Source organism: Rhipicephalus microplus, chromosome 8, assembly GCF_043290135.1.
Source record: "Rhipicephalus microplus isolate Deutch F79 chromosome 8, USDA_Rmic, whole genome shotgun sequence".
NCBI classification, from domain to species: Eukaryota; Metazoa; Arthropoda; class Arachnida; order Ixodida; family Ixodidae; genus Rhipicephalus; species Rhipicephalus microplus.
This window is the reverse complement of record NC_134707.1, coordinates 46,942,753-46,965,211: the sequence shown is the minus strand read 5'-3', so window position 1 is coordinate 46,965,211 and position 22,459 is coordinate 46,942,753. Positions and strand designations below refer to the sequence as shown.

The following is a 22,459-nucleotide window of genomic DNA, read 5'->3' as shown; positions in this document are numbered from 1 at the left end:
GCAATATGACATTCTTTATGAATCTCATTCGCTGATAATGACAATACCTGTGCTGTGTGACCGGGTTGTTAGCCTTTGCTGCCACTGTGGATGTGAGTGTGGCAGTACGTGCGTTCTGCTATCCTGTCACCCCTTCCTCTGGTGTGTTGTGGACGCCGAGGTTCGCTAGACACTCTATGCTTGTGCGAATTGTGAGCATCAGATTCTCTTGACATTTAACAAGATGTTGATCTTGTTAATTTCGTGTTTCTGCAATCTGTGGTTTGTTTCTGTGTTTCTGCCATCTGTGAGTGACCTTAATTTCATGGCACATGAGAAATTTTTAAAAAAGCCTCATTTTCAATAAGCCCTCCTTTCTGTTAGAAGCCCTTACACTGAGGATGATTCGTCCTCCAGCATGCCCTGCAAGCTTATCTTTAGTACGCCCATGCTTACTGTAAGCTCAATAATCATGCCTAGCAACCGGTGAAAACAAACCCTTAGAATCCTAAAGGGTGCTTACCAGCGCAAACGACAGGGCAGGAGAGGACAGGAGAAGAGACGAGACAGAGTGCTGAACTGCCAACAATTTATTTCTTGTGTCCCCTCCTGCCCTTGTCGTTTATGATGTATACCAACACGCCCAATCCCACTGTCTCCTGAGGATCTCGCGCCCGGATTTTATTCGTACATAAATATTTATTTCCTCGGGAGGTCTCCACTTCTTCTGCTTAGGTTCCCTTCTAGTGGGACGATACAGTAATAACTTTGAATTAATAGGTGAAACCAGGAGACGCATGCTACTGAAGTATTTCTCTCTACTCAATGCACTCTGTGTGTCTTTAACGTTCACATTCAACCTAGAAAGCTCGAGAGGGTGACTTCGTCAATATATATTGCAAAAACAAAAACGAGCCCGCATATACTTATGCACGTTCCTTACGTACGAGCCCGTTTATGTATATCTTCGTTGGAGCTGAGATAAACTGGATGTTTTTCTTAGTACAACTTGTCTTTATTGTTTGTGAGCAGTGAGAAATTTAGTAGGTAATTCCCAACTCACCACCAAAAATTACATTGAACTGCTATTTTTATGAGCTCATTAAGACACTCTTTACTTTGCGTGTATTATTTAATAAAGAGTGTGCAAATAACAGGGGTTAAGAATCAGCAGGTTTGAAATAAGAGGTTAACCAGACCTTTTGAATTACATTCGGTGTTTATGATTCTGCGTCAGCGTAACATTTTCTATGATGCAGGTATATATAATAAAGACTATGTTATCCAATGACTTTCACAAGCTCAAATATAATTGACTACAAAAATGAACTTGCTCTCTGCAGGCCGAATGCCACGGCCACCGTCAGCGCCAGGACCGAATAGGCGGAGAACAAGAACCAGCCGCACTCGCAAGCCAAAAAAGTCAGGCAGTACAGGTTTAGGTGGGTCTTCTCGAGTTTCATCGACGGGTGGTAGGCAGTATTTCATTTTCCCTACTCCCAATACTGAAAGAAGTCTTTTGTTTTACGATGTAGCAGTCTTATTCACAGATATGCAGCGCAATTTTCCGTCACATATATAAATCTTGTACCAACTCATAGGAGGACTTCAATCATTTTTTCTCACAAAGCCTACTGCAACAGAAGATCATGTATTACTTTCGAAATTTCAAATGGAACATCATTGCTGCTGTTCATCAAGTTATCATGCATCTGTTTTGTAACAAGAACGTGAGCATAATGAGGTATTATTCTATGAATGTAGAAAAAAATTTATTTTTTTTTCTTGCGTGTTGAACACTTTGCTCGCGATCTTGCTAAGGCTACGTTCCTAACAAAAAACGATCGCAATCACTCATAGAAGATAAAATAAAGCTTTAAACATCACTTTATTGCAATTTATTAGACCCGCATTATGCAGGTGAAGCCGAGAGTCATTCTCGTGGGACGGCAAGTGTGCCACCTTTCCCTGGAGAAATTCCCGGTGCTGGCGTTTTTCCGGTGCAGCGGCGACCTTCATGGCCAACTGCGACAGCTACTTCTCCGGGGACTGAAGTTCCAGAAGCGCGTGAGTCCGAGTGGTTGCTGTGTTCACAAATAGAATTTTGGTGCTGGGGAGGCTTCTTTCAGTTACAATCTTCGCATTCTATATATAGACAGTAGTATAAGCAAGTACAATATCACTGCGATAATATTGACGGCACTGTCCAAGTCAAGAACAGCATTATTTTACGTAACCTCGTGTGTAGGTTTCTGCTGCTATTTTCAGATTTGGGCGCACTTTAAAGAACCCCAGGTGATCGAAATTTCCGGAGCCCTCCACTACGGCGTCTCTCATAATCATATGGTGGTTTTGGGACGTTAAACCACACAAATCAAATCAAAGCTTTCTGCTGCTACGCTCATGGCTTCTTTGAAGTCACCTAGTTGGCGCTACAATATTTTGCGCCGCACTCTTGCCCTCAAGGTCAAAGAAAAAGCACTTTATGCAGGAAAAAAACGTATTTATTGAAATCTAGTCAACTTCATAGCGAACCAAATAAATAAAATAATGAAAACATAGATACCGTAACGTAAAGTAGTTGTGGCTCATGTATACTTGTGTGCGTGAGCAAAAACTTTACGCCATCTCTTGCTAAAGGGTAAAACAAGTAGATGCGAAGCAGTGGGCGCTAGTGCTTCCACTAGTGGCGGCGTTGACGCTCATCTTGGCGCTGCTGAAGAGAGAAGCCTGGGGAGGCCCACAGCACGCAGTGGTGGAAGGTGTTTTCTACTTGAACATGCCAGTTGCTGCTAATGGGCAATGAGAGATATAGACTCGTCATCCGCTTTCACTTAATGCGCACGCTGCAAATATTTGCTGTTCAACAATGCACAGAAAAAATCTCCCACCAGCACTGCCACTGAGGTCAAGATTCGGTGCCTAAATGTACAGGGTGGCCAGTGAATGATTCTATAGTGCGAGCAGTCAGTTTTTTTCAATCAAGAAATTTTCTAGCCGACGGTGCCTGCATCGGCGTTGCGAGGCAAGGGAGGCGGGAAGAGATGGAGAGCAGAGAGACGGGCAGAAGACGAGCATGCGCAGTGGAGCGCGGACGCCGCCGGATCAAGCTTGCTTTTATAAGATGTATCGCATCTAAAATATCATAGGTACATGAAATAAATAGACGCCAAGGAATGCTGGGATGCTTGGAAGTTTTTCAAGGGACCTTTTTAAACAAAGTATAGAGCTTCAACATAAAAGTGGCTTCCCTCCTCTTGAAAGGAAAATTGAGACCTTACGTTCAAGTACTAAAAAATCACACAATCTACTGAACCGTGTCAACACGATATAACTTCAATTACGTGTAAGCTTTCTTGCAGTTCTCATCTGCGCTTAGCAAAGACACGTAACTTTAGTTGCTTGACTACACATTGTGCTTTATCCCTGTACTGGAAATGGGAAGGCTACATGAGTTCAAATGATTTAAAAAGAAGAAACCTGGCGAGAAAGCTGTGAACCAGGGCTATTGAAAAAACGCTAATAAAAGGACTTATGCTCCTGATTGACGCGGAAGTGCCGTATCTCTCTTAAGAGTCTTTCAACTTTTTTGGACAGCAGTAGAACAGATGAGATTATGTTTCATACAGCACGAGTGCCGGCAAGGTCCCCAGGAGCCAATGCACAAAATCTCGGCGGTACTATGATCCCCGGAATGCCCCACCCTGCCCTAAGTGTTCCACCTAGCTTTACTGGGCCTTCCTTAACTGGTAAGTTAAAATTTAAATGTAAGCGCGTAGAACTTCATTGCTTTGGTACTGCTGCTTTTGTTGCACGCATGAGTCAGATTAAATATAGAAAAAAATGTACCTTTCTTATTTCTGCACTCTTTTGAGGAAGCCCAAGGTAAGTAACCATTGGGTAGCCCTCAGGTGAGCACGATAGCACACATTGTCTTTGAAATTCAAGGTAATGCGCACACAGCCGCACAATCATCTTGGAGCCTCTGCTTCATGAAATCAAGATTATAGGCAAAAGTACCCACTCATTACCGCGAGGGTTGTTAGCGGTGTTTTTAATTGAGTGTGGCCTGTTCCAGTAGCTATACTTCTAATTTTCTATTTGGGAATGGGAAGCAACTTGTTGAATTGCATTTTGATTAAATATTAGTCACAACTCAAACACGCACGTGTAAGTTTAGTATGGTTTCAGCTTCACTTTTTTAAATAAACACTTGAAGTCTAACGCCCTAACTTTCTATTTCTTACCCTATTTTGGGGGAATCTTTGTTTATTTTGTACGTTATTCTTTGTGTTCCCGCTGCGGCTACTTCTCTTTATTTGCCTTGATGTGAGTTTTTACCATCCACTTTGTAGTTTTTTTCTTTATGCTTTGATTTTTTCTGTATTCCTATGTATCCCCACTCCCATCTGTATTGCTTACGGGCCCTGAGGGAACAATACACAAATAAATAAATAAATAAATAAATAAATAGGTAAATAAATAATAAATAAATGAAGAAATAATTTATTAAATAAATAATTTGCTTGCGCTTATATGTATAATTACTGATCACAAGGTTAAGTGGGGGGTTTCGTAAAAAATTTTACGGTACCTTTTTGGTGTTGCTGCATCTCGTGTTTGAGTTTCGTAGGGCCAAGAACTTATCTTTTAGGGTGACCAACTTCCAGATTCAAAGAAACCAATCGAGTGAGATCATTATAATCAATGAAGTTTCACCAGCATGAGCATTGTGTTATGGCGTAGTTTTACTATACATACGCGTGTATCGTGCAGTTAGCGTCGAGTATCAAGGTGACACTGTTGCTGATCGTAGGTCGCATAAAACTAAACAAAGATTTATCAGGTGCCTTCTGCCTTTGGATGAGAAATTCTGATGGATGGCTAAATTGCAAACTCGGTATTTGAGCTGCCACCGAAATGATGCCTTCGTATTGGACATGACATTATACCATAGAGTTAGATCGGTGCTCGATGCTTTGAAAAAAGAACCTGTGCATTCGTCATGTAGGGCAGAGAAAAACGTAGACACCCGAAATACCGCAAAATACCGCGTAAAGACACAAACAGGAACCAACCGTCACCGTGTGAATCACGCGTCAGAGGAGTGGTTTGAAGTTTTCAGCAGAAAGTTGCCATCCTGTTAGTCTCAGGATGAATTATAATTCGTCATTGTCACTGTAACCAACTGTGTCAACAGTGAAAATTTTCTTAGGAATACGTGTATTTACGAGCGCAGTTACACGCGTCGTCAGAGGTGTATTTAAGTGAGTACTTAACAACTGCGCTTCCAATAGCTGCCTTACGAGAGTTTAAAGAAGGCCAATGTCACATGCACAGAAGATTCCTCTCTAACTCTATTGTAGAAATGTTCATTCAAAATGGATGCATAGAAAGGATGGGTAAAAGCGAATCGAATGGGGCCCGATATCATAATGACTATTCCCTCCTAAGAGTAAGATTGGTCATCGTCTCAACTTTTGTTAAGGCGGCATATTTTGCGCTGTAAGCAGATGATAACCACTAATATAAAGAGTGCGTTTGAGCTCTGTATACTTTACTCATCACAATGATAGATTAGTAAAATTACGGGAAAGAAAGCAAATTAACATTAAATATAAAAAAGAAAAACTGCACGCCAAGACCTGTGAATCCTATGTTTAGAGACTTGCACAATTTGTTATATTCTTCTTTATATCCACTTTTAGAAACAAATTTCCATGCGAAAACAGGGCAGAATAGCTAGTTCTCTTGAAGTTATGTTAGGCGACAGTATACAGCTTCCCTCGTATAATGATTGCTTCGAAGAAAATTAATTTTTGGTACGCAAGATAATGCGGGATGCATAAGGGAATAAGCAACGCGTTAGCGCCCAACTAGAGGAAAATAAACTGCTGATTGTATATGCATAAATATTTTGTGTGCGTGTCTGTATAGCCACATCTTTTTTGCAACACATGTTTATACGCCTAACACAACATCATTTTTGGAAAAGACGAGCTTTGCGTCATTTCCAGTATATGCGTCCTAATTACTGGGTGTGAAGCGTTAAAAGTGCGTATAAAAGTGCACATATTAGCTTGCCCTAAAAATAGGGCAAGGTAATATGCGGGTTACCACACAGATGAGTATTGTCTTAGTTCCACAGTTTAAACTCGTCTCTTCGTTTGACTGAGAAAATAGCATGTTTTCAACAAGCCTAGTCCCAATTCTAGGTACAACTGGCCAGACTGCCCCCGAGCCCTCCAACCTACCAGACAATTTAGATTTAGGACTGACTACAGTGGGAGCTCCTTCACCTACAGGTGAGCAATATTTTAAATATTCTGTTGACTATAATGCTATTTGAATGTGTTCACCTCCCCTTGTGACACCAAAGTCCAATTAAACTGAAGCGGATCGGTACTTACGAGAACGTAGTTATGCAAAGCGCTTCTATCAGTCGATACTAATATCACGCGACCAACCTTGTAACTGCAATACTACACGAAATAAACGACCCTAGCGGAACAAAGAAGTTATAGATAGGGCCAATACTACGCTCCCGGGTAATATGTGTCAAATGTTGATTACAACAGATTACAAGAGTGATGACGAATTGAGAAAAGTTGATACGCGATGAGCGAATTAGGTCACAGAGTAAGTGAAGCTAATATTATGCAGCGTTTTATACATATTACCAGCAGCCATGTATTAAGTACGCTGCAATGTATCTAAAAGAAACTTGAGAAATGAGACACTGATTCCTCTAGTATAAATTCATATGCAAAAACAAGCTGTATCATAGCTAATAATATTGAAGAATTGGCGCGACATTCTGTTGGCACAATATGCAAGCAGGCAGCACGATACGCGAGGTGCGAGCATGCGCAGTGGGGGTGTGGACAATATCGATGCATGAAGCGTGACATCGGTCAGCCAAGCAACGCTCCGCGTTTAGAACATCTCGACAAGACGCCGTCGGTTTTCATGTAAAAATTATTACTTCTTCGTAAGCCTGGTAGACACTCAGAGTTGTGCATTTACCTTTTCTGGGACTGATTTCAACACACGCTAGTACTTTGGGGCATACTCTTATACAATTACTTTTCTGCGTACATTCATAGCTTGAGAATAGAAGATAAATGACTTGTTGTAATGTACAGCTAGGCAGCCTATATGTCCCAATGACAGCATGAATACGGTCGACGCTATTCATGTAGGGTGAATAGTTCCAAGCCGGTGCACTTGATTGAGACCAATAGCGGCTCTGTGTAGTCCGTAAGAATGCATAATTCTGTGAAAGGGCAAAATGCTATTTTTACGAAGCCAGACTGCAGTGTCTATAAAAAAGGCTCGTTTATTGCTGCTAATGGGTGGATAATTATTTTGTTACAAGGCTTGACAAGGACCTCAGTGAGCAATACACCAGCATCCGGCCTTACAGAGGGCAACTCGAAAGAAAAGCAAGGTCAACTTGCTGGTAAGCTTCCAGCTGCACCTTTACAGGTTCCAGGTATGAGGGATGTGTTCATTATTGGTTATGTTTTGGTGCACTTGCTTTTCAATGAATATTTATAATCATGTATTGCAGCGTTGCTCTGAAGGTGTTGGACGATGTTACATGCAAGTTATCTTTAAAACAACAGACAAAAAATATTACTGGTTGTTATTATTAAAGAAGCATCCTTAAATATATGGGGGAAGTTTCGCAAGTCAACGAAAAAAGAAAAAAGAGAGCATAATAACAGGAGCTTGCTAGGAACAATAGATTTAATATTTTATTACCAAAATATAATTGTGTATAATTACGAAATTTCTTTGGCACGAATATCACGCATATGGTCAAGACGCAAGCTTGAGACAGTTGGAATAAAATTTTGCTCTATTGAAGTCTTTATGTCTAAATATTCTGCAGTTAAGAGGACATCCATCAAGAAGGAATAAAGGTCGGATACATCAGGCTAAATATTTTTACGTGGCGTTTGCGATTCACGTTCTGTTACATAGTGGGACACCACGCGGGAACTTCTTAGTGTGTAGGTTGTTGCAGCATGTGCTGGCGTTCCACAAGTATTGTATTTAGAATATATGTGCGCTAATTCTTAATAATATTTGATGTAATGCTGTTAGCCACAAATAACTCAACAAGCAGTAATTGAACTTCCAGCATTGCTAATTACCAGGCCTTATGGCAGCGAAGCAAAACAGGTTGCTTAGATATTTTTGTGAGTGAACAATGTGTGAGGATTACTAGCGTGCATTTCACATTGAGGCTAGTTATCGCTTTTACTGGCTTCGTAGGTTTTATGCGTGCATATGCAGTACGAAATTTCGTATGTGGGTGATTATTAGGAAGTGTCAAAAGAAAGTAATGCCATTCTCGTAAAGTTCCTGCATTCCAATTTCTTGGCTGTCCTGCTACCTTTTAAGCAGTAACATAATGAATAAATGTATGTTTCTTCTACATCTGTGGCATTTGATACCGACGTATTGTTGGCGTTCACAGAAACACGTCCTTTTTTGTTATATTTTGCTCGTAATCCTGGCACCTAGCAAATGAGTTATGCAGCAAGTGCAAACTATAATCTGCTTAAAACCTGTTTTGAACCCCTAAATATTTCCTACCGCTGATTCTACGATATAGAAAAGCTACATGCACTACTCGGAAAATATTTTGTAACCGTATTGCAAATGAGCTATATACGAAACACTGTTCTTATCTGTGCATTTTTCAACTCCTGTTTTATTCCTCAGCACCACATTGTTTTAAAATCATCCTAACTGGCCATGTTGTACGCACTGGTAGAAATGTCTTGTGCCGAGAGTAACTTACTATAGACCGGTCATTGCTACAGGGTAACAAGGCACCCGTACGATTCTACCTAAAGAGGAGCAAAGGACCAGAGAATGACGTTTCTGTCATGTGAACTAGCCTTTAACACCCAATGTTTAGATCGCTGCTTGTGAGCTGAACTCATATATGTTTATGCGCGATTGTATAGATATTCATTTGCGATGGAGGCGGAAATGTTTTAGGCCCGTGTGCTCACATTTGGGTGCACAACCCCAGGTGGTATGAATTTCCGGAACCCTCCACTACGGCGTCTCTTATAATCATATGGTGGTTTTGGGACGTTAAACCCCACATATCAATCATTGACGGTATGGATATTTAAAGTGGTTCATATCACCGTTTTCAAGCGCGACGAGGCTCATTGGTATAAATGAATGAGCGTGGATGCTAATGCAATTAATATATGCTCCGCTTGCTGTTAAATCACAAAAACGCTCATGAATATCATTAGCCATATTGTTGTATTCACTTTATATGAACCCAGTGGTATGCTTATCTTTTTTAATTCAAGTATACTGGGAACAGCACAACAAGAGATGGTAAGAAACGCAGACATATTCCTTGTTCTTTCTTGCGCGGTTGTCAGCATAATGAACCACCAACTCGCCCGAAGATTTGCTCTCTTTACATTAAAGCTGGCGTGTTATAGAGATCTTATCATTTAGTGTAATACCTACACGAAGCAACCACACTGCACATGGTTTTATTGTTTCATGCTGTTTTTCATGCGCTTTAGTCTCAGTGGAAGAGATATCACTAATATTTATGTTATCATCTCTAACTTTATGACATCCTGTCACATATAATTTAAAAGACGAGGCAGTTTTCGAATGGGAAGCACTTCGCGTACGCACGATTTGGTTCCAGCATGAGCGAATAGTGTTCGAATAGGGTCTACGGCGCTTTGGATACTCACCCGATTCTTGGTCATGTCACTTCAGTAGCTGATATCACGTTTGTCTGACGCAAAGCGTGTGGGGATGTATTCGGGCTCTCGGTAAATTCAATGATTAGCGTTCCCAACCCAAAAACCAAACGAAGTTTAAGTTTTGCGCATGCACAGTGGCTTCGACGCTATTTGTTGCGGCTGCGAACTTTTGGGGCCCCTTACCAAAAACTTCCTTCTGAGTCAAGCACGAGCACAAAGAAAGTATGAAAGTGTAATACTTTCGAATTCTCTTTCTATAACAAATGTATGGATACCTCTTTCACTAATTGGTAAAGCCTATACTGAACTTGGACTTTTTCTTGACACAGTCAGATCATACTTTATGCTGGCGGATTGCGTAAACATTGATTTACATTACCAACGCATTGGCTGTATACGTGATGGAAAGTACGGTAAATTTATTAGCGCGTTTTTTTTTGTTTGACACACTAATAATGAGAACTAACAACATTGATTCCCAGCCATCATTTTTATTAGTTCTCATCAACACATCGGTTCAGTAATGCCAAAAATCCTGCTAACACGCAGAGCTGAATAGGCATATATTTCTTTCAGCGTTGTTCAGTTGCATGTTTCGCAGTTTGTTTCTGGCATTGTAAGTTTGAATGGCTTGTTGTAATGCCAGTACATTTTACATACATATTCATATGTAAAAGTCACGTGATATTTTCTTTGACTAGAGACAAGTAAAGGAGGATTTGTAAAGACTGTTACCAGTGGTAATCAATATCCGAGTCTGCCCATAAAACCTGCCGCACCCACGCGTCAGAAGCCAAGCGTGCTGCCTATTCCACCTTCAAATGAAGATCTTTTACAGACACGACCAACGACTAAACAATTAGGTGAACACGAACAGCTACATTTTCCTTCCTTTATAGAAATTCTTGCTGCACTGCTAGCACACTGTACATACTTTTTCATGAAACAAAGTTGCCTAATATCTTTTATTCACCTAGGGACAAGTAAAGAAGAATCCATAAAACCTGGTACCAGTGCTCCCGAAGGAGCCAGTCTACCAATAAATCCTGTCTCATCCGTGCTTCAGAAGCCAAGTCTACGACCTACTCCACCTCTAAACCAACATCTTGTACCAACTTTACCAAAGACTCAAAATATAGGTAAATGGAATCAGCTACACTTTATTTGCATAATAGAGATGTTCGTTGCAATAGTAGTACACTGCACGTTCCTTTTCGTAGAAGAATGTTGCCTAATAATAAACTTCCATCATTTAGGGACAATTAAAAAAGGGCTCGTACAGACTGGCACCAAAAGCCATCAAGCACCTGCATCTCCGGTCGGTCCCATCGCACCGGTGCTTCAAAAGACAAACTTGCCCCCTACGCCTCCTCTAGAGCAAAATACACTGCCGCAGCGACCAACGACCCAAAAAGGGGGTCAGTTCAAATGACCATGTTTAACTTGAACAATAATTTTCATGCTAGTGCAATGTATCCCATCCTACAGAATGAGGTAACTTAACATTGAACTACTTTCTTCAATTAGGCACAACTAAAGAAGGACCCGTAAAGACTGGTGCCAGTGGTCCCGAAGCACCCGGGCTTTTCGTCATTCACGTCAAGCCTACGCTTCCGAGACCCACCTTACAGCATTCACCGTCTTTAAATGAAAATCCTATGCACAAGCGACGACCAAGGACTCAAAAAATAGGTCAGTGTAAATGTGGACATCACATTTGGTTCTTAAGGCAGCATTTTTCGCCGTAGTTCTCTGGAGTACTATTTGAAGTCAAGCAGCTATATTACACCAATCATTTTTCTATGTATCTGGAATGTAGATGCGTGAGCGATCTTATCCAAAACACATCAATTTTACCGATAGCCTTGCGTACAAACGAGTTGCTTTTTTTCTGGTACATTCTTCCACGTATATACATATTGAGTCGTGCGGTTTATATTGACAATATTTAGGACGCCTTGAAGGAATTGCAACAAGAGCAATGTAAACCCTCTTTGCATTGAAGCATCCGAATGTCAATAGACATGAACATTACATTTTGGCTAGTAGTGTAGACCTACTCTAGATATTTCTCAAATATCCTAGTAATTCAGCAACACATATTACCTATAGGGTCACTGTAATCCACATGTATATCTCAAATACCTAAAAGCTCCTCGCTTGCTTCTACTCCACATGTGCTGCAGCATAATTTTAGATGCAATGTACAAGTTCGCAGATGGCACAAATGATAAAAATATAAACGCCCGGTGTTTTCGTGACTTCTTCAATTAAGTCATATTGATACGCAGTGGTACTTGACGGCTTCATGAATATTTGCAGTGCAGATAATTTATGTTGTTGTGCAACCCTATTGAATTAATTTGTGGTGCTTATGACACTATATTCATAAAAAGAACGATATTTTGCTAGTGCATTTACAATAGGGTGCAAACCGTTCATTTCAAGAAAACTCAGCCAGAAGCAGCTAACGGCTTGTGAGTGAGGTATGCTGGCATTATGGGAATAATGGACTATGTGTGAAATATCAAGAAATCATGCCCTTGCTAAAAAACGTACTTTGGAACAATAGGAGACGCATCTGACCAGTTCTGAACCAGAGGTACAGCTTGCACTTCTAGATCATATCAGGCAGGTGACAATGGCCAGTGGGGCACTGAACATGAGGCCCCAACCATCGAGCTCATGATCCCTGTCGCAAATCCTTACGAATAAAGTTATCTCTCTCATATCTAAACATCATCAACCTCTGCCTAGAACTCCTTCGCGAAATGACAATATTCTTAACAGAGTGCACGCTAATAATACACGCTTATAAGTTCGTTACCACTTGTCTTGTCATGGTTCAAAATGGAAAGGCACCACAACTGTTCATTACTACTAAGCAATAGCAAAATAAAGTGAAAAAAACTGCACTTATATATCAAGAATTCTCTTCATCCTTGAAGCAGGCAGACTTTGCGTCAGTGTGCGGAATATTGGAGTTTTGTAACCTACTAGTTAGTGAATAGCACAGCATCTCAAAAACATCTCTTATCGTCGGAAACTATTTTAGACGGTGAACTGGCGCAAGCCACCATTTCCGATAGACCCGATATTTGCGCGACCAGTTTGGTCTAAGTGTAAAAAGCTCGGCAGGTTGGTCAACGTTTAGACAACAGAAAAATAGTGAAAGCCCAAGGCAAGGATCAATCAGCAGGCACAGTGGTTCCCATACCTTTCAGCGACTATGTGTTAGAGTGCGGCTTCTTTTTCGTTCGTCCTTGTGTTGGGCTCTCACTGGTTTTTTTTTCATTATTGCGTTTAATTCTGGTGCGTTCCACGATTTTCATTTAAATATTGTCTTTAAAATATCTGCCACTAACGTGAGTACTTCAAGAAACCTTGAGGCTAAGACAATTGTACTGTTTTTCGATATTCTGTATAGTTTATCAGTAGTACTTAAAACATTCATAATAAAGGTATTGCCACGACTGAAATTGTGTTTTAAAATACTTTCAAAACATTGTCGCTTTTTTACACAGAGTACCAGGTATTTAGACAAGGACCACTCAATGATGATCGATTTGTGAAAAAAATTCCGAAGGTGGGAAATGGTGAGTTATCACGCATTTATGCTGTCACAGTTATTTATTCGTATTTTCCTTGCGACAGCGTCCTACAGGTTCAACCGCTGTTAACTTTGTGGACGTAATTTTTTGTAACTCACAGTTTTTCAGTAATATCTGTCAAAAAAGATGAAGCACTGACCTACAAGTAGACATAATTTACAGTAACACAATTTGGTAATAGCTCTGAATAATGTGGTCACAATGCTCACCAGGGGATTCTGTGTTTCGATACATATAAATTTAACGTCATGGTGCATCGAAATTTCTAGGTGTTTATAGTGGTTTTCAGGGTAGACGCTCATAACTGAAATGTTGGTGGGCAACAGGTATTCAAGATGGATAAGCCAGTGATGTCTCTAAACTAATCAATTAAAAGAGAGCGCTTTGTCTCTCTTTCACCGATCTTTTCCGAACAACAATTATTGTGCGTGGTTTTTAACGGCATAATGAACTGCTACTGCCAACTTGCCTGAAGTGCTGTCCTAATTCTTTATTCCTTGATTCAATAAGTCGACGAATGGACCGACGTTGAAGGTGACGACAGCGAACCTTTATGAGTTCGGCACCTGTCCATCTCTTAGACCGGGCAAAAAAGCCTTGTACATGCAGCATTCTTTTTTTTTGTCTTATAAAACAGCTGAGGCGTAAATTATAGACTAGAATGTTCCGCCTGAATAATTTGCAGTCTAACAAAAGAAGCGGCGTAGTTTCGTAATAATTAACTGAAGACACACTAAAGATATATGTGATGTGCGATTTCTGTTAACAAATGACATCGTGTTAAAGTGAGTCTCCAGTGCTTATGTTGCGTAGCCGGTAATGTTATGAAATGATGAGCCAGCAGTACATTGTTACGTAAAATCGGTTCTTGAAGAACTCCAGAACTGTAATGTAGCAGGATACCCATTTTTATGCCATAAGAAATATTACAAAAAATAATTAGGTGGCAATGAGTGAATGCACCTCGACGATATATTATGTTTTATTCCTGCCTGAAAAAAAATAATAACTGTTAACAAAGCTAATAGGGCGCACAATAGGAACGAAAATCTATATAAGAATTAATATTATTGCATGATAATTGGCGACCTATTATATTGACAGACCGAAAGTTTCAAACTCACCACACACTACCGAAAAAAATAACAAGGTAGGGAAGTTAGGTTCTTTACAAACTTTGGACTTGGGGAGGCAGGCCATAACATGAACGGGCAGCGTTGTAGTAGCAAAACGGAGGGAAACGCTACTGTCAAATTTTGAGGTACTGCTGAGAAAACTTGCGAATGAAATAATCTAAAGTAACGAGTACAGCACTAGATTGTTTGTGTCGCACGTGATTTGTGGAATGTCAAGAGTGTACGCAGAAAAACAGTATTTAAATAAGGACCTCCTCCCAAAACAATTGATAGCCATGGGCCTGGATTTAACAATCGCGAAATGACGCACTAGCGAAATGTGCAACACACCAGTGATTCCGTACTGTTACTACCGAGTAAAGAATATGTACAACAATGGTAGCTTTAAGAAAACATGCATAGTTCTCCACTTTTTTTTATTAAAGTGATAATCGGTTGACATGGTAGCGCTAATGACCTTGTCCTCAGCTTCGCCATGGTGCACCTCCTATTTAGCTTGGAAGCATTCTCTCTATTTGTTTTTGTTTTTGGAATAACAACTGCTTGCTAGTCTAATTTTCAATCGCTTTGCCGGAATGGCGAAGACAACTTCACCATTTTTATGAAGTGCTTTGCATTGTCCATAGCCTACTCGTGGCTCGTTATATTTTCACGCGAACATACAATCCGTATGTAAGCGCACTTGCTAGCAAATGTCAGCCAGCAATCGCCCTTGGTGAAACTTCACGTGACATGAATAAGTGGGGCAAACAACATCGCAAAGTTCCTAAGAAATTCGTGCAAAAATCACTTGCATGTTTAATAAAAAGCTACAAAGCGGGAATTGGCAAAGTCAAATGCAGAACTTTATGGGCAATTTTCAGGTAACTAGAACACATAGGCATCTCATATTCATACTTGTAGAGTTATTTATGCCCTTTATTGTGCTTGTGCCGTCAGCATTTACGTAAGTCACATTTCAGGCGCACAAAATAAAGCAAAAGTTTAGGAATACATAACAGGATTGACCAGTTGCGTAAAAAAAGCCCTCTTGTTGTACTTAAAACACTCCACGTAGTTTTTGCCCTTATTCAAAGTGCTATATCGATTCCAGGTTACAAGTCAGTTAGCCCTCTTGGCCGCCTTTCGTGTGCTATAGCTAGTACAAAACTTGCTGTTTTTACTAATATTTTCCAATGTGTCGATGTTTTCACGAATGTGGTTACTACTTGGTTTTGCAGAAGGTATAAAATTACCGGGCAGCTAGCAGGACCTCCCCCTTCACAAAGGACCGCTTAACGTAAGATACTTTGCTTTACAATACTCTAATACGATCATTGCAACAAAGATGAGCTTGTGTATATTCCCATGTATAATGCATGCTGACATCAAGTAGTATTGAAACATTCTATGGAAAACAGTTATTATCAGCCACTGCTCCCATATAAGATCTAACAATTAGTTACGTTAATTTTGATGGTGTCAACTTGTAACCAGTGCTGTTTGAACTGGCATATTTTTCGTACCCTATTAGCAGAAATGAGAACATGTACCAAATTGCTGAAACCGTTCCCGGAGGCATGAGTTGTTTTAGGTGAACATGAGCAGAAAGAGTTGCAGCTTAGGTCAACATCTGTGCATTGACCCGATGTACTGATAATCCAAATTAGGAGCTCATTGCGTTTTCCTAGCTCTATTTTATCTAAAACAATATTCACAGCAATACGGATCACTCGAGCACTCTGAGTCTCACTACGGCTACACGAAAAGGACACATGTACAAGCAAAACATAAGAACTTTATGTAATCCAAATTTATAAAATACGCAGTATTGATTGTGAATATAAGGCGAACAAACAACAAACGCAGCAGTCAGACTCGCACTCGCATGATCATGCCAAGGAAACATTGGACGTACTATTCCTGCACCTTCACATGGTTGATCAGGCTTGTCGAAAGAGAAGTCCCCGAGCGAACACATTGATAGCTAATGTAAAAGATGGGACATTTGAAAACGTCATTCTAATACTCTGCATATAATTTCTATTATACAACATTACTAAGGGAATCACATCGCAATGACTATCGAACAGTTAGGGAAGTACAGTTGGATAGTGCCTGAAGAATACCACCCCTCCAAATCACTCTTGGTGTGTGAAGTGCAAAAAAAAGTATGCGCCTTTACGAGTTCATCTGAAAGTTCATACTCAAAACCTGTTTCAGCACATTATGCCCTGTCGAGTCATTCATTCATACAGAGGTTATAGAAACCGACTGTCCTAACATTCCAATAGTATAAATAAGAAAGTTGGTAACGACATTCTGTGTAACAAAAATTGAAATGAAACCACCTTGAGTAGCAAGACAATATTGAGAAGTACTGCACAAATAATACGAAAAAGCAGATCAAGTGAATAATTTTTAAATAAAATCTACATCACAAAAAAGCGGTCTCTTAGTACGATCGTCAAGTCTAGCTAATCGCTTTGAAGTAGCGAATCCCAAAGGAGCCAACCAGGACAGTTTTCTTTCTTGTGAATATTAGAGCGAATAAACCAGTAATAGGGCTTTTACTATAAATTTTTTTGCAGTAATAAATGAACACAATAAAAAGTGAATATGAATAGCGGATTTACCTTTGACGTTGTGACACACAACATTTCTTATAGTATAAGAGACAAATGCAGTGCATTGCTCAGAGATGCAGTGCATTGCTTACATAAGTTTTTGCACTGTTTTTTATAGTAAATTAGTGTCCTGTACTGTACAGCATAATGGCCTGTTGGCTTTTGAAATGTATTTCATGCGAAAAGACAGTGCCTAGGAAATATCTAATGGCCTGTCATAAGTGTCCTTTGAAACGTACGATAAATGCACATGGATAAGTCATTTTTGGTAAAAATAGGAGTAAAATTGCACAACAGCTTGGTAGGTGATGGCAGACAAAGCTAATCCATTCTTTCGTATTCATTTTAGTGCATTTGTTTTATCTATGATTTATTCGTAAATAGTGGCTTGTGGTTCAATGCAATCTATTTTTTTTCATAGGGGCACCGATAATAGTATTTGTACAAAAGCCTCGTGAAAAATGTTTACATTTCTTTTTTTTCCTCTACAGGAACCTCCTCTAAAAGGTTTTTCTTCGGCAGTGCTTCTTAAGGTTTTGGCACCAGCAAAGTTACCCGGACTACTCAAATTCAAAACAGCCAAAAACTACCATGGTTTAAAATTTTTACCGTCTTTTTCAAACAAAATTATCTTCACCATCGTTTTTGGCTGGTCCAGACCTACACGCAGAGCTATAACTCTCACACTTTGTAAGGATCGTCTTGTTTCATCAATTATTGATTAACTTTGAAATATTGTTTTCTTACCACTAGGAATACGAATAATGAATAAAGAATAACAACACATGTTATTTGCACTGTCAGAAAGCCTTGCTATCACAAAGTGACTTCAAATTTTATTTTTTTTTATTTTTTCCACGTGTTTTTTGGCTGTCAAATATGCGATCCATCAAAACTCATCTTTGAAGGATGGCGTAAGTAGGTTCGCATAGCTGGATTATACGGCGTGGAGCATAGTAATGGTAACACGAGAATAAATAGATCATGTGCACGTTAGGAAAACCTGGCTCTCACACTTTGCTAAATTAACCAATGCAATGCACCAATCTTGAGCTTTTCTACTGAAAAATGGCAGCATAAAATCAATTTGAAGAAATTTCCTACGATACGATTCCTTTTAAATATTCGTTCTCAACGTTGGTTGACAAAAAGCGCAGAAAATTGAGGTATGCTCTTTACGCCAATGCACATTAGCGCCTTTCGTGAGGAAAGTCCAAATCAATAAAATATTTTTGAAGCAGTACGGTGGACTTCATTTACAAACTGAACAGCTGTCAAGTTTCATAATACTGAACTAGCACTGCATAGTTAGTGACCAACACTTATTTCATTAGAATTTGGGTCGTAATGTAAAAGATTATAAAATTTTCCGGTGACTTTGACTCTATTGGATATTTATTATCGCTTTCATCCAGTAAATGTGATCCACTTAGAGTAATAAAGCACTCAGCTAGAACGGAGCATTATGCCGCAGTCGAAAAACATATGGTGTACCACGTGCGTGTGTTTTTCAGTTCTGAATTGTAAATAGAACAAAGAGAGAAAAAAATTACGTTCCATTTAGTGAAAATTGGTGGCCATATTGTCTGGCTTCCCCGTCACTTGCTCAGAAACAAGTTGCCGACGTAAGTGGCGGAGGCTAAGCATTCGTTCACTCTGACAGCACTCGCTTGCTGTTGGCTGTTGGCTGTTGGCTGGCTGGAGCAGTGGCGACTCATGGCCTTGCTAGAGATTCACAAATTCACAGGCTGTACATTCGCAGATACGTTGGCGGCACCTCGGCGTTATGTCTGTGGCTGTCCCGTTTGAAGTGCTGCGCTACGTCGCTCGAAATTTGTTTGTTCCCTCGTGACGTAAAAATGCAATTATGTGCATCTCACATTTCAGACGCGTGTTTATTTTCACTTTAGACGGATTTGACATGTGCGTGCGTCACCGTCCTCTCTGTCCCATGTGACTAACGTTTTGAAATATTTTGTGCTTTAGAAAATCTAGCCGTTGTAGACAATGTGTAGACTATTGAGTGTGCTTGCTCGTACAGTGCTAAACATATATCCTTGCAGTTATATGACCTTCACAAAGAATTAGGTAATGCTACTAGACCAGCATTGTACAATTGACTATGATTGCACTGAAAGATAGCATGCATTTGACATCTAAATTCAAAAGATTTTATTTTTTGTTCTAGTTATTCCTTCCCCTATTGACTGCTAAACAGTGAAGCAGCCGTCATGAAATATTTTTTCCCATGTTTGAGTCTTCAAATTACCTGGCGTGTACATATAGGACGGAGACAAGAAGGCATGAACGCGGCTCTGGCTGACAGCCATATTTTATTACATTTGCACGTCAATATGCAGTTACGCAATATATCGGTGCACTGCGGGTGGTTAGTTCTCAGATGGAGCTTGAATAGCCCCCCTCAGCAGATCAGGTGCTAATGAAGTCTGGAATGACAGGCTGTCAGAGAGTGAAGTGCGGGCACCGGTGTCTGGCAACAGGAGGCCTTGTCTTGTCCTCGCGGCGGTGATATACGCCTAAAAAGCTTGAACAACATCCATTGAAAGCTCACTGTTTGAAATAGTAATGCGGCCGAGATAGGCATCACGGGGAGCATACGTTACGTGCCACAAGGAATGGAACCCGTTAGCCTGGAGCCCGTACGCCTTCTTAGACACAGGTGGTAGTTCATGTCAGCTGGTGTCCTGGAACCACCGAAGAGGTACTGATGCCGTCGACGGATTGTTCGATGGGTATAGATGCTGCAGCGGCCTGGTCGTGGATTTGATAACTGAAGAAGTCCCGGCTGGAGAGACCCACGCTGCCGACGACCCCCGAGGACCCGTACAAGTGGCTTCAGCCACTTGTACGGGTCCTCGGGGGTCGTCGGATTGCGTGAATGTAGAAGAAATAAAAGAGACAACGCGTCTGTGCCAGGCTGACTGTTCTTGTTTGGTTCTTGATTACCTATTGTCCGTGCCGCATACCCACTGTGGGGGTCGGCCAAGTATTGAGTGGTTTTATGAAGTAATATGCAGTTTATGATGATGATGATGATGATGATGACGACGATGGCCTAAACGAATGGTTCACACCCACTCTCGGGAATTGGCTAAGAAACAATTACTTGGATAGTAGATCACATATTACTTTTAAATCTATATAATTTTGAAATGGTTAGAAAAAATCAAATTTTACTAATTGCGAGATTTGCAATCGAAGTCACCTTGATTCGAATAGGAATCTTGTTCTGCTCTCGTCTTTTTTGTCTTCTCGCGCTGGGCATGCGCGAGAGGCAAAGCTTCGTTTCCGCTCTTTATCATGACGGAAAAAGCACAATCAGCAAACACATGGGGGAATGACATGCATCGCTAAACGCCTACACTCGATAGATACACTTCATTTCAAGAGACGGAAACTCGTTAAACTAGAATCATGCTGCAGCACGTATTTTTACTAGGAGAATTATCCTCGTTAAGCTGCTTTCTACATGAATACAAGTCCACTCGTGAACTCTAGCTGCACGGTCGTTCCTCAGATGTTTTATATAATCTTGTGGATACGTTGTGAAATAAATTTCTGGAACAATTTTCAATAACAATGCTACTTGTAAGCTTTCATTCAGATCGTGCGCTCCTACAAGTGTATAAGTGCCCTCAAAGCAAGAAAAATCATTTTCTTTCTTGTTCTGGATTTTACATAACTCCTTCGTACTGGGGCTGCTAGAAAAATAAAATAACTTGGAAAGTGTCATGGCAATGCATTGTCAGCGCAATATGTAACGTATGGGATGTTCACGGTCATATACACTGAACGGGCTGCTAATTCTTGTCTAAAACTGTGACGCGATTTCTTTCCTTCCTTGAGATGTGAGCTTTTCTGTTATAACCTACAATTATGTGGCAAGAGAAGTGGGCACTAAGCCTGCGGCTTTGACCCTGGGCCTGGAAAAACAGTTTTAGTAGAGGCAAAATGCTGGATGTTTGGGTTCTGTCTGATGTGCTTTCACGTTAGAAACCACCAGATCGTCATATTTCCCGGAGCCCACCATTACGGCGTGCCGCAAAAACATATTGTGGTTGTGGCATGTAAAACCCCACATATCATTAGAGGACAAGAAGCTATTGAACAAGCGTGGTCAACAATAACGATTTTTATTGGCTTCATTGTTTTCTATATTTTTTTTCATCTAGTCGACGCCTGAGGTGTTCATTTATGTTTCCATTGTTTTTTTATCTACGTTTAAATCATGTTAATCATGTGTAATACATCTAGAAACAATTTCTTCTTCCAAAATATTACTGCCTTCACTCTGGAAAACTTTCGACAGAGAATTAGGTCCTGGTTTAAGCATACAACTTGTAAACTGTCATTTGAGGAACCGTACAACATGTTTATCTCCACTGCTCTGCGATAATAATTGGAACCTATTGTGCACCAAGCAAACGTAAAGCACGCACAACAAAGGGAGGCTGCTAAGCATTGTCCCTATTGCTGACGTTCTTTTGCGGGCTTAGACACAGAGCAAGTTTGTTTTGTCCTACCGCGTCTACGTAAAGAAGAATTGGATAATTTCTTCGGTGTTGTATGCTGCCCCAAACGGGCTCACTTCACAGAATGGGGACATTCGCGTGTACAGTTTGCCAAGAACATTTACTGTTTCAATATAAAATTACATTGTTGTCCCAGCTACGGTAGACCAGCGAACACAAGAACATGACAACACATAGGGTTATCAGCTTCATAGCATTTCTCGCAATCTCAACCGCATTGAAGCCTTGGACACTAGGTAAGGCCACTAACTAGGCCCTTCATGCTACTACATGATTTTGTGCCAGCATTTTTTAAACAGTGTGTCATAAGAGATTTGACCATGTGCAAGTTGTGAGCTAAAAAAAGCACGTGAAGTTTATTTAAACGTTATGTTTTTAGCTGCTGCCAAATCAAAATAAACTGCTCCTTGTATGTTCGTTAAATCATCGAGCTTTGTTTCGCCTTCCATGTAACAGACTTTCATGCGAGTGCTCCAAAAATTGATGATCAGAAAGTTATCTAGTCAAGCGTAGTGGTAACCTTTCGATATGTTTCGCCAATAACTGACGCGCGCTCATTAAACGAATATTCGCTAATACTCGAAAATCTTAAGCCTTGATTGAGGTATAGTTAGATGAATTCAGAGTGAGGTTTATAAAACGTCAAATCGGCATTAATAACGTCATTTGTGAAACGGTAGTTTTTGAGACAGTCTTCTATTAATAGTGCAGCTAGAAAAACAGTATGTCACCGACACGCGAGCAGCACATCACAAAAAAAATATATTGACCAGAAAATGACACATGAAAGTGATGAAGCCAGTTTCATCA

General features: G+C 40.3%; 3 protein-coding genes across 10 annotated transcripts in view; 2 read left to right on the top strand and 1 right to left on the bottom strand.

Moving 5' to 3' along the window:
* The window catches only part of LOC119165807 (uncharacterized), a 38,142-nt gene extending 20,255 nt beyond the window's left edge, over nt 1–17,887 (top strand). For 3 of the 6 annotated variants that reach the window (XM_075871723.1, XM_075871720.1, XM_075871722.1), the window contains exons 10-21: nt 1,323–1,421; nt 1,900–2,046; nt 3,609–3,728; nt 6,195–6,284; nt 7,358–7,474; nt 10,445–10,606; nt 10,721–10,882; nt 11,000–11,161; nt 11,271–11,435; nt 13,268–13,339; nt 15,711–15,769; nt 17,588–17,887. In XM_075871723.1, the coding sequence (XP_075727838.1) occupies nt 1,323–1,421; nt 1,900–2,046; nt 3,609–3,728; nt 6,195–6,284; nt 7,358–7,474; nt 10,445–10,606; nt 10,721–10,882; nt 11,000–11,161; nt 11,271–11,435; nt 13,268–13,339; nt 15,711–15,736 (1,322 nt within the window). In that variant the 3' untranslated portion in view covers nt 15,737–15,769; nt 17,588–17,887. The remainder of the gene's footprint in view (nt 1–1,322; nt 1,422–1,899; nt 2,047–3,608; nt 3,729–6,194; nt 6,285–7,357; nt 7,475–10,444; nt 10,607–10,720; nt 10,883–10,999; nt 11,162–11,270; nt 11,436–13,267; nt 13,340–15,710; nt 15,770–17,587) is intronic. The other 3 variants (XM_075871724.1, XM_075871725.1, XM_075871726.1) reach the window with 3 other exon arrangements.
* Nucleotides 1–22,459, bottom strand: part of LOC142768998 (uncharacterized) — a 147,541-nt gene that overhangs the window by 24,753 nt on the left and 100,329 nt on the right. The gene's annotated exons all lie outside the window — the stretch shown is intronic.
* Nucleotides 21,459–22,459, top strand: part of LOC142768995 (uncharacterized) — a 44,112-nt gene continuing 43,111 nt past the window's right edge. Inside the window, exon 1 of one of the 2 annotated variants that reach the window (XM_075871713.1) lies at nt 21,459–21,885. The gene's annotated coding sequence lies outside the window, so the exon portion shown is untranslated. The remainder of the gene's footprint in view (nt 21,886–22,459) is intronic. The other variant, XM_075871712.1, reaches the window with a different exon arrangement.